The following is a 16808-nucleotide window of genomic DNA, read 5'->3' on the forward strand; positions in this document are numbered from 1 at the left end:
AAATATATATAAATATATGTATTGATATAGTATTATATATATAGTATATATATTAGTATAGTATTAAATATTATATAAATTTATTATATTATACATAAATGTTTTTTAATCCCTTTTTTAAAATTATATTAAAATAATATATTTAACCCCAAAATATATCCAATTAATTCATTTTATTTAAAAAATATTCTGGAAAAATACAGGTAGGTAACCCTAACTACAACAGGATATCAAAAGGGGGCTTCTAAATAGCATCCCATGAGCTGCAATTTTTGACATCAATATCCTATACATTTATAATAAAAACATTTAAGAAAACCCCAATTTGTGCATACATAAGGGTTAAAAATATTTTTTCTATACGTTGTTTACATTTCCAGCAGGTGGCCCCATCTGCTCAGACATGTGCAAATGGGTTTGTGTATAGAGCTATGCCACATAGATCTGTTGTTCACTTTACCCTCTTCCGGGCCCCATCTAGTCGACATATTTCTATGAGGGGCGTGCAGGCTGCCAACCAGGCTGCACAACATAGCAGCAGCCCGTCGCCATCGTCGATACAAGACACGCGCACACGACTCCACTTCGCGTCCCCAACCCGAAGAATCAGACGACTATTTGGGGGAAAAAGCCTTTTGTGCAGCCTCTGACAAAGTTTCCGACTGTTTTTTGTCAGTCGCTTCACTGTTTTGTGACATCTTCTTCCTCTCGCGAGTTGGGACGTAAAAACGGGATTGAACTAACGAGCAGACATTTTGTCCTTTTTTTTCCATCACGTTTTGCACCCAGCAAACTTGTCCGACTTGGTTTCATCGACCGATGGTATTTTTTTGTTTGTTTATTTAATTTTTTTCTAACAAAGTGACAGAGACTGCAAAGCGTCATTCCAAATGTCCTCCCGAGCGATGAATAATTTTTGAGTGACAGCTTTTTTTAGGAGGGGGGGTTAGGTTAGCTTAGCTTTGATGCTTGCTTGGTAGCTTTAAGAATGACTTCAAGAGCGATCTAAAGTCAAAAATCGAGATTTTGTACTGGAGGTAGGGGGTGTTTTTTGTTTTGTTTTTTGGGGGGTGGTTTTGTCTCGTTGACTAGCTGCGAGTGAGACGCTGGACAGCTCCACTTGAAATCATTTTTGGGGGGCACAAAGGAAAAATATCAACAAGGCTTTTTCTTCTCGAGGGGGAAAAGACATCTTCAAGGGACTGACATGATGTTTCCACAATCAAGACACTCAGTAAGTCATTTTTATTTAACGTGTCTCTTTTAAAAATATGTGCGAGATCTGCTATTTGGATTTCTCAACGATGCTCCAAATTGTTTTGAAATAGTCCAAACAAAAAAAATATAGCCAAATATATTTTTTCCATCAAGTTTGGAGGTTGTGTAGATTAAAATGTGTTTCAATGTCAGTGCTTCATTTTTATTGGACGTATTTTACAATTGGAGACCCGAAATCTTGCGTTGCCATGGTAACAGCGACTAAGACTTTAGCGTTCAATCTACCGTCGGTCGGCCATTTAATTGTAAGTGAGATCATACTTTGTTGTAGTTGGAAAAAAATGCATATATATGTTTTTTTTAATACATTGTATGAAATTGGGCGGTACTTTTTGTCAGGTTACTAATCTGCCTTGTTAAAGGTCAAATCTAAGTTTGCTTGTGCTCTTGCAGGATGTCTCCTCAAGCTGCTGTTTAGTTTTCCATTCAAAAAGCAAACTTATTAACAGGTTTTTAAACATTTACAGATTTTTTTTGTCTTTCTTTCAATGTCAATGCCCTGTGATTGGCTAGTGTTCACATTTCTAACCCTAAGGGCAGGCTTCAAAAAAAAGGACGGACAGCTCTCATTTGGTAACCAATGTGTTCATTGCTTTTTTTGTATACATGTTGCAACTGGTGTATTCTCTGATTCCTCATTGGCTGCTTCGACAGTGATAGATGTCCAATCCATCTGAGTGTATCATAGTTGAAATGGATTGGACATCAAACAGCGTAAATGGCAGCCAACTAGATGAGAAGGGCCATTTTCAAACTAGTTCTAATAAGAGATTGGAGGTCTCTCACCATATGTTCATTTTTCTCATCTCATTTTCTGAACCGCTTTATCCTCACTAGGATCGCGGGGGGTGCTGGAGCCTATCCCATCTGATTTTGGGCCAGAGGCGGGGGACACACTGAATTGGTGGCCAGCCAATCGCAGTGCACAAGGAGACAAACAAGCATTCACAGTCACATTCACACCTAAGGGCAATTTAGAGTGTCCAATCAGTCTACCATGCATGTCTTTGGAATGTGGGAGGAAACCGGAGTGCCCGGTGAAAAACCCACCGCAGGGGAGAACAAGCAAACTCCACAGAGGTGGACCGACCTGGATTTGAACCCAGGTCCCCCACTGTGAGGCCAACGCGCTAACCACTCATCCGAAGGGCTGCCCTCCTCATTTCGTTTTTATAGTGTTTAATTTTTATATATTGTTTCTTTATGCCTACTTATCTGTGCACTTTAAATTTAAGCTTTCAATCTCATTGTACTTGTATAATAACAACAAAGGCATTCAATTCAATGCAATTCAAAATCAGAAAAAAAAAGTTTGATACAAACTTGCTATTTCTGTCTTTTCTTACATACGTTACTTTTGTCCTTATTCTTCAATTTTTCATATGGAATTGCTTTTCATTGCATGTCACTCAAACAAAACAATATGTACTCTTTTACTTGTGAAATGTTAATATGCTGTCTCATAATTCATTAGTGAAACTGATTTAAAACATAATGGAAGCAGCCATGCTGATGTCTAGTTGATTTAATGCTGCGTTAAAATAGGATAACATTTTGGTGTTATACACTAAAAATGTGCATTTCCACTGCCAATGGTTTTACCATTTCAGTAGTAGGCGTGCAGGCGTAGTACGTTTAGTCACTATGACTACATATTAAGTGCAACAAAGGTAAGAAGTTGTGGGAGGTAGCTGGATTACCCGGAGAAAACCCACGCAATCCCCGGAAAAACGTGCAAACTCCTCACAGTTAAGACCGACCTGGGATCGAACCATTGGCCCCAGAACTGTGAGGCCAACGTGCAAACCACGTGCTGCCTAGTACAACTCGACATCAAAAAATAAATAAAGAATAAGAATAATAAAGACTTCTTGCATGCCGGGCTGCATGAAAATGATGCTTCTGTTTTGACCAATCAAACGAATGCATTGTTGACGTTGGCCCACTTGGAACTTTAATAACGAAAGAAAGACAGAAAATCCACAACTTTGCAGTGGAAATGCTTCCAAATGTTCTTCATATTTTGAGGTGTAATACAAAGTTTCCCAAAATGTATCTCATTTTATTGGTCAACAGCTTCTTTACATCGAATGAAAATGTGTATTTGCTATAAATGTAGAATACCACCGACTTGATTGTGGACTTTTTGAGTCTCGGGTTGAAAAAATGAAAGCGAGGAATGAAGTCTATTCTAATCTGTCATTGGTCCTCAACGAACCTGTTGGTGCGTGTGCCACCTCGCTTGTCACACAGGCTTGTAGATGAGCTGCATGCGTGACATTCATATAGATAAGCATGTCAAGATAAGTCAGTCTTTAGCGTACAGGCATGCTTAGGCATCATGAGGTCACCTTTTTATGAAAATCTGGCATTTTGAATGACATTTACAAGGGAAGAAATGTCTCCAAAGTCATATGGAGGTTAAGTTGCGTAAAATGGGAGTTTTGCTACTCTTGACTTTGAATTAATTAGAAATCCTCTCGACAAATTCCTTACTATTCCTCCATTTAATATTTCAAACAGACATTTTTTTTATCTTTGTGTGGAAATTATTCCACGAGTTGGAGTATTTCAATTTCGTAAGTGTATTCGAAAAGATGGTGTGTCATCATGGATGGACTCACACAACATTACACCCCCCCCCCCACCCGATGAATTTAGTTGAATAATCCGCTCTACTCGCAGGTTACAGACACAGTTCATTGGATTAATAGCAGTGGTGATGGAAAAAGCCTCTTTTGAAGACTGACCCACTTGATAGCATTTGGCATATTGTTGGCTTTTTTTTCTCTTGATTAATCCTAATGCAGCTTCAACAAAGCTGCTTGTGGCATGCCTGTGGAGTAGTGGAAAAAAAGTGCCAAAGTTGAAGGATAGCGAAGCGGAATGCACTCGTGCTATTGGTTGAATAAATAAAAAAATTGTAGTCCATCGCCGTCCATGGCAGCCCATTAATTAATAGGGGTTTACATTTTTAAACCGACATTTTGACATGCATTTTAAACATGTCATAATACATCTTGACATTTTGGTGCAGGTTTTCAATTTTGTTACAAATGACCAAATTCTTAACTATACAATGCATTAGCGATTTTTTTTTCTGAGGACGATATTTGCATATTTCAAAGTCTGCCATAATTTGATTCAGTGACCTTTCCTCGATTTATTCCAATATTATGCACGCGTTTAACAAAATCAGGAGCATTGCACTAATGCAATTAACTATTTTGGGGACAATTTTAATGCTGAAACATTTGATATATATCTAAAATATGATTGATTTTTGCGTTTCCATCAATTTAAATTAAATATTCCTCTGCCAGTGGATATATCCAGATTGATGTATCCTTACATTGTTATTTATTCTACCATATAAGACACAAAAAGTCAAAATGTCGCATTTAAAATAGACACATACACAGGAGAGTTAGGGGTATTATAAAGACCACTTCAATTAACACTGCATCCTTGAGCATTACGTGAAACTTCCGGCTGTGTTGGAGGGGGTCTTAATTCCGGTGGTCCCCTGTCTCGCCCATTAGACAACCCCCACCCACCTCGCTTTTATGTGTGCGTACCCCTCGTGGTGTGTGTTTGCAGCTTGTAGGAATAAACTCGTTGATAATTCTTGCAAGGATACACACATACACATTCTTAGCAGCCTCAAGGGTCTTATCTTCTTTTTGTATGTGTGTGTGTGTCCGGGGAGGGGATGAGGGGCAAATTGAATGGGGAGGGGGTTGACACACGCTAGCCAGCAGATGTCTAGGTCATTAAGGTTAGGCCATCTGATTAGCATGACAAGCGTGCACCTCCCCATCCAACAGGGGGCTTGCTTTTGACTAGCCAAGTTGACGACACGGGTCACAGGTGATGTTGATCTTTGTCAAGGATGGCTTGAATGAGAGGGGCGTCACCGCCTTGGACTCAATTAGAGCAACAAAATACACCCCAAGACTTGTACTCCTTTTGTGCAGATGGGATTGCAATGGCATCATATTGGATGTGCAAAAACAGGATGAGTAATGCACCAAAAAATTTGCATGAAACATGGCTAATTGCGGTTTTTTTTTCAGTTTTATTGAAGATGACGGGATGGGGCCTGATTTGTATTTATAACGATATGGGAACAAAAATATTGAAGAATTGTATGTGATCTTTTCTTTGAATTAACCGCCTATTTTTGCATACAATGTTTAAGCAGCAATGGAAAAATAGCACAAATCCAGTGCAATGGATGCCAAATAGTGTTTAACCTCAGTGACTAGTTTAGGGGGTACACGGTCGATTGGTCGCCGGTCTTTTGGTCGCCGGTCTTTTGGTCGCCGATCTTTTGGTCGCCGGTCTTTTGGTCGCCGGTCTTTTGGTCGCCGATCTTTTGGTCGCTGGTCTTTTGGTCGCCGGTCTTTTGGTCGCCCAGAAGGTAAGTGATAATTACCATTTAAATCGTTGCTCAAATTCCCTAAATACAAACTGCGAATTACTATTTAGTCATACTTAATGTCCTAGTAATTATTAGGCTAAAGAAGCACCCTTTGGCCCTAAAAATGCTAGGTGTTGTTAAATATAAATGTAAAACATAATGTATATTTTTTTAATTTCACACTTTATGTGGTAAGGGCCTCTAGAGAAAAAAATATTTCTATAAAATTACTAGTCTGAAAGCATATGCATCTTTTGTATGATTTCCCTTTTTTCACCAAAGGGACTCATAAAAAAGCAGCCAACGTTGCCATTTTCTGGAAATATGAATGTGCTGCTTGCATCTGCATTTTGATGTGGAGGAAGACGGGAGAAAGCAACTGGCAGCCTTTATATCTGCAGAATAGCCTTTTGTTGTTTACATGACAGTGTTCCGAAATTAAACGATTCATCACTCGCGTCTGTATTTCAGTGCTCATTTAGTGTGGTATTTTTTATTTTTTTTTATTTTTTTATTTTTTGCTTGTACCTGCTGCATCAGTATGCAGCCGCTGATTCACCGTGGGGAGTATGGCAGTGGGGGAGGTAAATTGGTGGAGGTGGTGAGTTGAGCCAAACCTTCACCGGTGCAGAACAGCGCGCTGGGCAGGAACAAAGCTCTCCACAGGGGTTGCTTGATTGGCCCAGCTGGCCTGAACCCCACCAGAGCCCCCCCTTAGACCTCTGCCTCAACACAAAACAAGGGCGCACCGCATGGCAGCAGACAAGAGAATTAGCTGCTCTGTTTGTCCGCCTAAGAGCGCTAAGGCCCCGACTGGAACAATGTGTTGCTTCATCCCCGTGAAGTCATTCAGACTCCGCCAGGATTCGCAGCAAGTCGACGACATCCTCGCTTGTTTGTTTGTCTACTTCCTGTGTCCGGGTAATTCAGAATACGGGAAGATGAGGCTGCCACATGCGATTGGATAATGATGTCTTCACTGATGCAGATAGTGTGATGATCTAAAGATATTTTTACACGCGCTAAGTCACTAACAAATGATCACACGGTGGCTTGTGTTTCATCTAACAGTTGTCAAAATGGGTACTACGCTTGGGCGATTATGGGATAGGACAAATTCAAAATTACTATTAATTCTTAAAACTTAAAACTCTTTCAGTTCATTCACAACTATGCCACTCATCTTAATTTATTTTATAAGGATTTGAGCAATTTGGAAAAGAGTAAACAAACTTTATAGACACTATTTTGGTGGTCTGAAGAAAACGAGTCGCGTGGAAGCAGAAAACTTCAGGACAGATTTTTGCTACTTTCCTATTTGGATTTAAATCGGAGCTGGGCCACATTTTTCAAAATGCAACTGTAGGCTGAACCCCCGAGTCACCCAAATCTCAATTCATTAATTAGGCAATCACATTATCAAATAGTAAGAGAGTACCGTATTTTCACGACTATACGGCGCATCGTATTTTTAGCCGCAGTGTCAATAACGAGTGCTATTTCTGTAATTTACACACAAAGGACGCACCGTTTTTATAGACGCAGCCAGGCATGGCAAAACATACACCAGCTTAAACATACACGCTACACCCACATGCTAAAAACACGTTTTTAAAAAGGCAACGGAAGCAAAACTGAGTTCAGTTGTACTTTATTTAGCCATTTTACAATGTACTCACGTCATCATCACCCACAAATCCATCAAAGTCCTCTTTCTGTGTCCGAATTGAACAATTGTCAAAATGAGACATCGAAAATGCTGAGTTTTATACGTTCGTCCAGACGGCCACAATCCATTCGCAAATAGTAGCTAGCGTAACTTTTCCAACGCTGCTTTCCATGCTTCGTCAAGCTGTGTTGATGTCGATGTATACAGGCCACAATCCATTGGGTGTATTGACAAAAGAACTACATATCCCAGCAGTCACTGCGCAGTACTTTTTCTACGGGGAAAATAGTAGAGTCGGGGACTGCTTGCCGTAGTTGTGAGAGCTGTAGAGGATGGTGTACCCTATCAACTGATTTATTTTATTTTATCGTGATAACAATTTTAGTATTGGTCCATATATAAATAGTGCACTGGATTATAAGGCGCCCTGTCTATTTTGGTGAAAATTTAAGACTTTTATGTGCGCCTTATAGTCGTGAAAATACGGTAGATATGAACACGAGAGGACGGTAGCTATTTAAAGTAAAAACGACTGCTGGAATTGACCCCTAAATGCAGCTGAAACTCCTGCCTGTGGCACTCGCAGTAGTTTAGTAATTCGAATATATTTCATCACTCCGCTTAGCATTTATAAATGTTAACCAAAAAGGTTCTGTCCTTTTTGTATAGCCACATTTTTTTAAAAGAAAGAGATGGTGTCCATAAATATCCATCCGTCTTTCTACAGTATCTGTTTGTTGTCATCACGTTGGTCACTTTGCTGCAAAGTTTGAGTCTAATCTTTCGTGCCTCTTGCCAGTCCTCCCCTGCGGGTTGTTGTGAGTAATAACCTTGCTTTTACAAGCAGACATCAATCATCCGCACAACCATACGGGGTGTAATCTTAACCCCTACCCCCCACCCCTCCACACGTCTGGCTTTAATCTCAGACATGCTCTCCAAACTCTCGACCCGGTCCTGCCTCACCATTTTCCCTCCTCACTCTTGACAAATTGCCCATTTCCCTCGCCTCTGCAATTGCTGCACTTTTTTCCCCATGTACGTACGTGCACGTGTATGTGCGCAACCGCATGCGCGTGTGGTTTGTGCTATTAAATGCCTCCCCACAGCCACCTTGTTACATCTGTGGATGTGTGTGTGTGTATGTTTCTTTGGCGCATCCGTGTCTCCAGGGCAGCATGCCATGAGTGTCATGTTTGTGTGTGTTTTTACTGCACGCTTGGCTGGCCTTGCACGCGGGGTCAAGATAGTTGCGCCGAGTGGGGAGGCGAGCCGAGCCGTGCCAAGTCTGTGTTTGCAAGGGCACCTCACTCCAAGTGATAAAAGTAGAATAATCCTCTTTAAAGCATCTTAACGAGGTCAACTCTGCCGGGCTGTGAGGGGAGGTGTGTGTGAGGAGGGGGGGCCTTCAGGGGGCAGGGGAAATTGGGCTAAGCCTCGGCTTGGTCCGTGAGAGATAATAATCAAAATCAAATTCCTGGCCCAAACAGGATTAGGCTCTCTGCGCTCCAAAGCCCCTGTCCAGAACGGCTGAAGACACAAACAATCCTTTACCTCAGCCTCAACACACACACATGTTACACACATTTTACACGAACACACACATACTTGAAGCAGCTGAGTTACCCTTGGTTCTTGGAAGCAGCAGTTGATGTTTTGCATGAGGCTATACTTAGATGGGTGTACACTAGAGGTCCAAGTGCCTAATTTTTATTCAGTATGATTCTCAGCTGACAATTTAGAATCACAGGCATGGAAGGAGATGACCAAGTAGGATTACAACTATTACATCTTAACAATGGACTATGAATAAAGGTTAATCTAATCTAATTCTACCACTTTGATTAACCCATTGGCTATCTTTGACGGCAAAGACATCTGATCCATTTGAGCTAAATCAGTTCAATCCAGTTCAAATGGATTGAACATCTATTGTTGTCAAAATACTAAACCATGACATCCCGTCCCGCAAGAGCTGGATCATGAAATGAATGTACAGACGCTCCCCTACTTACGAACGAGTTAGGTTCCGAGCGATTGTTCATAAGTTGAATTTGTTTGTAAGTTGATTCAGTGCTATATTTTGTATTATAATTTATGTTTAAGGCCTATATAAGTATATTGAAGGTTTATATAAGTGCATTTGTATGTTTAAGACTTGTATAAGTAACACGCATTGGTTTGTACTGAAAAAAACATTTAATAAAATGGAGAGAATATGTACAGTACTGTATAGAGAGAGATTTATGTATTAGAAACTGGCCGAAAGAAGCGATCTAACGACAATTGCACAGTTTTCTTCTTTTTTTTCATCATAAATGATGCGGTAGCACTGTATGGCATCATTCAATTGATTTGCAAACTTTGTGCAACGTTCAATATTTGGGTCCTGCTGCTCGATCTTTCTGTTTATAAATGGTACTGACGGTCGAACGATTCAAGTTGTATGGCCGTGAAACTCTCACGCGCATCAAGCTTTGTTATTATTGCCACTCGTTTCAAATGAGCCTTTCGCTTTTTACCAACCATATTCAATAATGGATGCATGAGATATTTAATGATACAAATGAAAAAGGTTCTTTGCGCATTTGAGATACGTTCACGTACTTTCGCATTGCAACGAAGAAGGTAGATGCTGGGTGAGCTGAGCCCTCACAGCGCCAGGCGTATTAGCGGCGGAAAGAAGCACTACTCGGAAAAAAATACAAAATTGGACTTACGAACATTTTTCGACTTAAACGCAATTTGCAGACATGTTCGTATGTACCGTTGTTCGTAAGTTGAATGTTCGTAAGTAGGGGAGCGTCTGTATATGGGGAAATAAATCTACTTAGGGGGAAAAAGTACTCTTTACCGCACATCTTCACATATTGCGAGTGGGTCAGGGCTCTGCAGTAAATGCGAATCTTCTGTCATAATTACAGTAAACCTAAACCACATCCTGGCTGTAAAATTTACCAATGAAAAAGCTTTTTAGTCCAAAGAAAAGTGCATGCAAGGGAACTCTTGTTAATGAAAATCATGCTTTCTCACTAAATCTAAAGGTGGCATGATCTGGTCTCATATTCTGGTAAATTTCCATTTCCACGCTTAACCCTGAAAAGCTTAATCAATTCCATCTATGGCCTTGTTCTTGTCGGGATGCATACTGCTGATGGAAGGAACATTCTTGCTCCCTTTCATCACTCAGATTGGACATGGCAGACATATCACCTTGGATTTGGAAGAATATGCGCTGTTAAAACTTGTCTATTTCAAGACTGAGATCAAAGATCGATAAAATTGTTTTGATTGATCTCGGGGATCAGCCATTTCATATTTAATCAACCATTTGAGGGTTATAACAGATTTTGAACAGTCCCTCAAAAAATCTGATTATTGATGTTTTAGTCCAATGCTAATGTACAATTAATTGTAGACTACATGGTTAAAAAACAACAACAACAACAAAAACTACCAGTTAGGAAAATAATCAAAGCCAATTTTTAAAAGGGAGCTGTCCTATTTTAGATCAGCGAGCCCAATCATACGCTCGTGTAAAATTCTATTCCAGTTTTGGTGTTTTGTACTTATATTTACATGACCTATTAATACTCTGGTATCCATGTGTTTTTCTACTTTCACGCCTGAACCATTAAACGAATGCAGAAAATGGGGGCATTTGTGCCGTCCTTGACCGGATCGTTGCTATCGCCTGCAACAAAATAGCCTTGTAGCTCACAAACAAAACACAGCCAATTATTAGTCACTCTGTGTAGATCTTCTGCAGTCCTTTAAAGAGGTGGGAGTGAGATAACATCTAGTCATTAGCCAGTGCTTACAATTCCTGCCACCCGCCCCCAACACAGGCACAGAAACACAACACCAAGTGAGATGTAAACAGCAAGGCAGTGCTCCAGGAAATACGATCCCAACACTCGCGCTACGCTTAGGTAGGATTTATTTGGAAAAGGATGTTTTTCCAATCCATCCTGCTGGTACCCTGTTTGTGTATCTGCCCTAATCTCCTTCCATTCTCTTTGTTAACTATTCAGTTGGGTAACGACAACATTTTTAAGTCGATTTCACACGGATAAGAGTGGGTGAAGAATCGAGGATAGGGGTTTTTTTGTGTCTGTGCCTTTGCGTGGGGTTCAGGTGGAACAGGAAGGAAGGTGGGGCAGTAATTTCCTGAAAACGACGAATCCCATTTATTCACCGAAGACTGTCTCAATTGCCTTGCCGGTGCACAAAGCTTTTTAATGCTTTAATTACGTCTCAAAGGAGCGGGGCAGAATCGAATTAGAGGTTGTCCTACATTTAAAGTGCTGCCTGAGCGTGTGTGTGTGTGTGTGCGCTATGCAAATTGGGCATGTGAGGAAGAGGCTGTGTGGGCTGCATGACTCACGGCAGTGAATATTTGTTCCCCATATACACAAACTCATAACACACACGACACAACGTGTATTCTCTTCGCATACACGTGCACCACTGGATGTTGGCATTCAAAATACTTACTATCCAAGCCAGCCACGGTGTTTCTTTATTTCACCATTTTTCCTTTTGGCTCCTACTGCATGTAGCCACCTTTTCGGTCACAGCAGATGGCACACCGCTGTATTTCGACAGTATTTCATTCACATGATGTTGTCCATCTGCCACTCGGCTCCTGTCGAGCATCTTGTTTTGGCCAGAGGCACAGTGTTACATAGACAGCTTCCAGGGATTTCTGTGACCACGTAATGGTGGAGTCAATTGCATGTATTGAACAATTCATTCATTCAAATCTCTCCCAACCTTATTAGCAACCTAAAATCATGTCGGGATGTCAACTATAACCATGTTGATTACTAAAAATATCTCTTTTTTCATCTGAATTTCGAGCCCATTTGGAAAACATGTATTTGAGAGAGACCGGAAATCGTTCTAGTTTTAGGGTGGACTTAGCATTGAAGGTCTAAGACAAGGGTGTCAGATTCGGGTTGGTTCGCGGGCCACTTTAACGTCAACTTGATTTCACGTGGGCCGGACCATTTTAGATATAATATTTAGATTTTTTTAAATAAATTGATTAAAAGAACTGGAATATTCTTTTTCATAGATCTAAAACAATGTTTATTTTAGCTTTTTTTAAATATATTTTTAGATTTTACAACATGATTTTTGAACTAAAAACAGAAAAAATTAAAAAATTACAATTATTGATTTAAAAGGGGAAAATCAGGAAATTTAATATACATCTATACTCTTCATTTTAATTTGATCCTAAAACAGAAAGTCGGCACTCATGATTTACTTTCTCGGGCCGCACAAAATGATGCGACACTCTAAATTGCCCCTAGGTAGGAGTGTGAGCGTGAATGGTTGTTTGTCTCTTTGTGCCCTGCGATTGGCTCGCCACCAATTCAGGCTGTCCCCAAAATCTGGCCCGTAGACATCTGGGATTGGCTCCGGCACCCCCCGTGACCGTAGTGAGGATAAAGCGGTTCAGAAAATGAGATGAGAACTTTTTTTTTTACCCCAAAGTTTTCATTCCAACCGGCCTAGGCTCACATCGCTATGCTGGAACGCTCAGCTTGGTGCAGAGTTGTCTGCCAAACTGGACTTCCCATGAAAATAGAGCCTCACATCTAGTCGGTGTAGCACCAAAAATTTGCGTGCAAAGCTCTTCCTGGGGCTGTTGACCGCAGACACACACACACACACACACACACACACACACACACACACACACACACACACACACACACACAGACACACACACACACACACAGGCAAAGTTGGTGTTTAAAATGGTTGTACACACTGCCTTACTTGGTGGAAAGAAGATCTGGGGCAGCAACTCCAGCCTTGAGGCCAACCTGTATGGAAACACTCTCACACAAATACACACACCCGGTATGCAAAAGCCAAGCAGTGCAGGGAGCAGTTATCGCAGCGTGATGTGTGAGGCTGCCTGCAGCTAAGTGCCTTGTGTTGACACATGCTCAGCGTGGCACAGCACCAAATAGCCGCGGCGCTGTTTGATGAGTTTGTTCCTCGCCAGTACAGTCCGGAGAGATAATGGAAAAGCTTATTTGGCTTTACAGACCAGCGTCTCCAAGCAACTGCTTGATTTTTTTTTCTTGTGTGTGCGTGTGGACTTTTGTTTCTGCATGTAATGGCAACTCCTTCTTTGACTGTCAATTGCCAGTTGTAAAGGATACATAGATAGGCCTTGTATTGGTCTTTATTTTATAGTCGTTTAAATTTAATTCAGGTAGTCAGTAATGTATTTGTCTTTGCAGCTGTCATCTAAAGTTATTTTTGTGTCCTTTTGTCAACAGTTTGATTTGGGCGATCACAAGCAGCACAATATTAGGAATTTAGGTAGACCACAATTAATCAGAATCTTTTTTTTGAGTGACATTCAATCATTTGTGAAATTAGCAGGGTGTATTTTTGCAACTTGTAGTCATTGTGCCGCATGTTCTCTGGCTACGCTTATGTGAATGCTAAGGGGGCAAAGGGCAAGTCAGTCCTTTTAGTAGGTAAATGTCACCTCCCACATGAGCCATTATGCCGACTACTGAGGAATAATGAGATCTTTCCCTCAGTTGGGTTTACACAAACACTCTGTTGTGTACAATTGGCTGCCATGAAAATGTGGACAGATTTACAATGACAGCTAATGACATCAGTCACGCATGGCAAAAGAGTTATTGTTTTTTTGGTAACTAGTATATAGGGCTTTGACAAATTACCCAGATTTGACAGTGACCCCCTAACTCTGTGTTTATGTACATACATCCTCTCCGCACTACTCAATGCTATTTTACTTACCATATTTCAATACTAGAGATTGTTTCTACTAGTGTATTTTTTGTGCATTGTGGTGGTAACTGGTGACAGTCCCGTGGCTAAGCACATGACATGTAAGTAACATAAGTTGCCTTGCATTAGAGGGCTATTCAATATTGTACCCATTGTCCAATTGAAAAACTCATTGGCTACGGTGATAGACGTACAATCTATTTTAGATTTTTATTTTAATTTTAGATTGCCAATCCCCCTGTAACCATTTGATAGTTCCTCATGAATGCAGTACTGGATTGTTTTTGTTTACTGCGAAATACATTCGTTGGTGGGCTCCCATCCATCCTAACTGGAGGCGGTCGATAAGTATTATTAGCTAACTTCAAATATCTTCTCTTGGTGAATGTAGTGTTGTGGAACAGTAGTTCAGTTTTGCAGTGTATGTTTTGCACCTTTTCAGGTTATGTTGTAAAAATGGTTTTGGAATGATTGAACTTAAACTCAATCTTCATTTTACAATAGGTTGACATTTCTTTGATAAGCAATACAGTAGTATAACCTTCAGCTTTTGAAGTTGCAACTAATGCAAGTCTAAGCATAATAAGTCCCTCACTAATGTTTTGGCCATTTATCATTACAAGGTATCGGGGTATATTGCAATTATGTTCTTAAAATGTCTAATTGGATGTGATCCACGTTGGGCAAGTGGCCTCTTTTGGCAATCACTGAACTGAAACCATAGAAAAAGCGCTCTATCTCTGGCTTGCATTTTTAATGACTTTTTTTTCCTCTCGGTCCATCACTCTCGCCTGCTTTTTCACACTGCTCTGCCTCCCTCGGCAGGCTTCATCGCAGCAGCTGAAATTCACAACGTCCGACTCCTGTGACAGAATCAAGGACGAGTTCCAGTTCCTTCAAGCACAATATCACAGGTGAGAGTTAAAAACAGCTACGAATGACACGACCTACATTTTTGGTAATAGACTTGTTGCACGTGATCTCCTGGGCTGTCAAATTACTGCGCCCTTTTCTTCCTTCCAGTTTTGAAAAATTGCCTTTTCTTAATGGCGTTTTAAAAGGGTTTGCTGACATTAATCATCAGAAATGTACGTCATTTTTGTAACGCCTATGGGTACTCGGACATTTCGTCGAAAGACGTTTGTCCCCAGACGTTTGGTCGACCGGGCGTTTGGTCGACTGCACGTTTGGTAGAACGGACGATTGGTAGAACGGACGATTGGTTGAACGGACGATTGGTAGAACGGACGATTGGTCGAACGGACGATTGGTCGAACGGACGATTGGTCGAACGGACGATTGGTCGAACGGACGATTGGTCGAACGGACGTTTGGTCGCCGGGTTGTTACTGTTGAAACCAGCTCTCAAAATTATAATCATGAGAGAGAGAGTGAGTTTAATATCTAAATATCTAATATCAAAATATCAAGAGTTAACTCTCTGTCATAATTTGACAGTGAGCGAACCCGTCTACCAAACGTCCATTCTACCAAACGTCCGTTCTACCAAACGTCCGTTCTACCAAACGTCCGTTCTACCAAACGTCCGTTCTACCAAACGTCCGGTCGACCAAATGTCCGGGGACCAAACGTCTTTCGACGAAACGTCCGGTCACAACGCCTATGAGTAGCACCTATGACAAGGCCTTTTAAGAAGTATGCGGTTGCATCTTCTCCTTACTATTTCTTCTTCAATTGTATCGCCCCCACCTATCATAACGTGCCCAAAATACTATTTGTGGATGTGACAAAGTTAATTCTTCCCCTGTAGATTCATTGTTTGAAGTCATGCTACCTTTACTTCACTAAACTTCCCATTAAGGTGAAAGAAGCCCCCCTCCCCCCAGAGTGAACGTTAACTGATGTGTTTGATGAGAGTTCTGAAAGGTGAGACATCACAAGGTTTTCTCTATCTGTGCTGGTTGAATTCCTTCCTGGTTTGTTCCTGTGTACTTTAGCGTCTACTGTAGCAATGACAGATGAAAGCTAGATGTATTTCGAGCACGATGTTGATCTTTTTGTTTTATTTGCAGAGCATTGCGATTGGTCTTTTTTGTGTGTGTTTCCCTCCCTGCAGTGCTGCAGCGCTTAACCTCCATTAGAAAGGAAAATCGCAGTTGAAAGAAAGCCTTTTTGTGCCTGTTGATTCGGCGCTGGGACTTAAATTGGGGGAGTCACAGCAGAAGCTTTGTAGTGATCTGGCTTTATGTGGCGGAGGTCTTTAAAAGGCAAATGTACAACAGGCATTCCCCGGGGTATAATAGCAGCCATTCTATCTGTCGCCGTTTTTTTTCCTCCTCCTAATTCCTCTTTGCCTCAGTCCCATGCATAAATAGATCAGGGAATACATCCATCAAAGTAAAGATGACAGGACGAGCGATTTAGAGACGGAAGAATCGGCTATAAAATTCTTTCAAAGTGTCTTTGGAGAGCAGTGGTGCATGCCCTGCGGCTGATGAGCGCCAGTCGCAAGAGGTGTACAGCCAATCCCAGGTAGAATTTCTACGGAAGGGTGGGGAGGTTTGTTGTCATGACAACATGTCACATAACCCACAAATGCAAACATCTCACACTCAATTGTAAAGCACATGTGTTACTTCAGGTTGAATGAAGCCTGTCCTCTACTGACTAACTCTAATCTTACAG

The 16808-nt window shown here is 41.0% G+C and overlaps 1 protein-coding gene across 2 annotated transcripts in view; it reads left to right on the forward strand.

Moving 5' to 3' along the window:
- The first annotated feature begins 509 nt into the window (after positions 1-509).
- The window catches only part of tle5 (TLE family member 5, transcriptional modulator), a 31540-nt gene continuing 15241 nt past the window's right edge, over positions 510-16808 (forward strand). For both annotated transcript variants that reach the window (XM_077607400.1, XM_077607401.1), the window contains exons 1-2: positions 510-1234; positions 14988-15076. In XM_077607400.1, the coding sequence (XP_077463526.1) occupies positions 1208-1234; positions 14988-15076 (116 nt within the window). In that variant the 5' untranslated portion in view covers positions 510-1207. The remainder of the gene's footprint in view (positions 1235-14987; positions 15077-16808) is intronic.

The sequence above is a fragment of the Stigmatopora argus genome, chromosome 8, assembly GCF_051989625.1.
Source record: "Stigmatopora argus isolate UIUO_Sarg chromosome 8, RoL_Sarg_1.0, whole genome shotgun sequence".
Classification (NCBI taxonomy): Eukaryota; Metazoa; Chordata; class Actinopteri; order Syngnathiformes; family Syngnathidae; genus Stigmatopora; species Stigmatopora argus.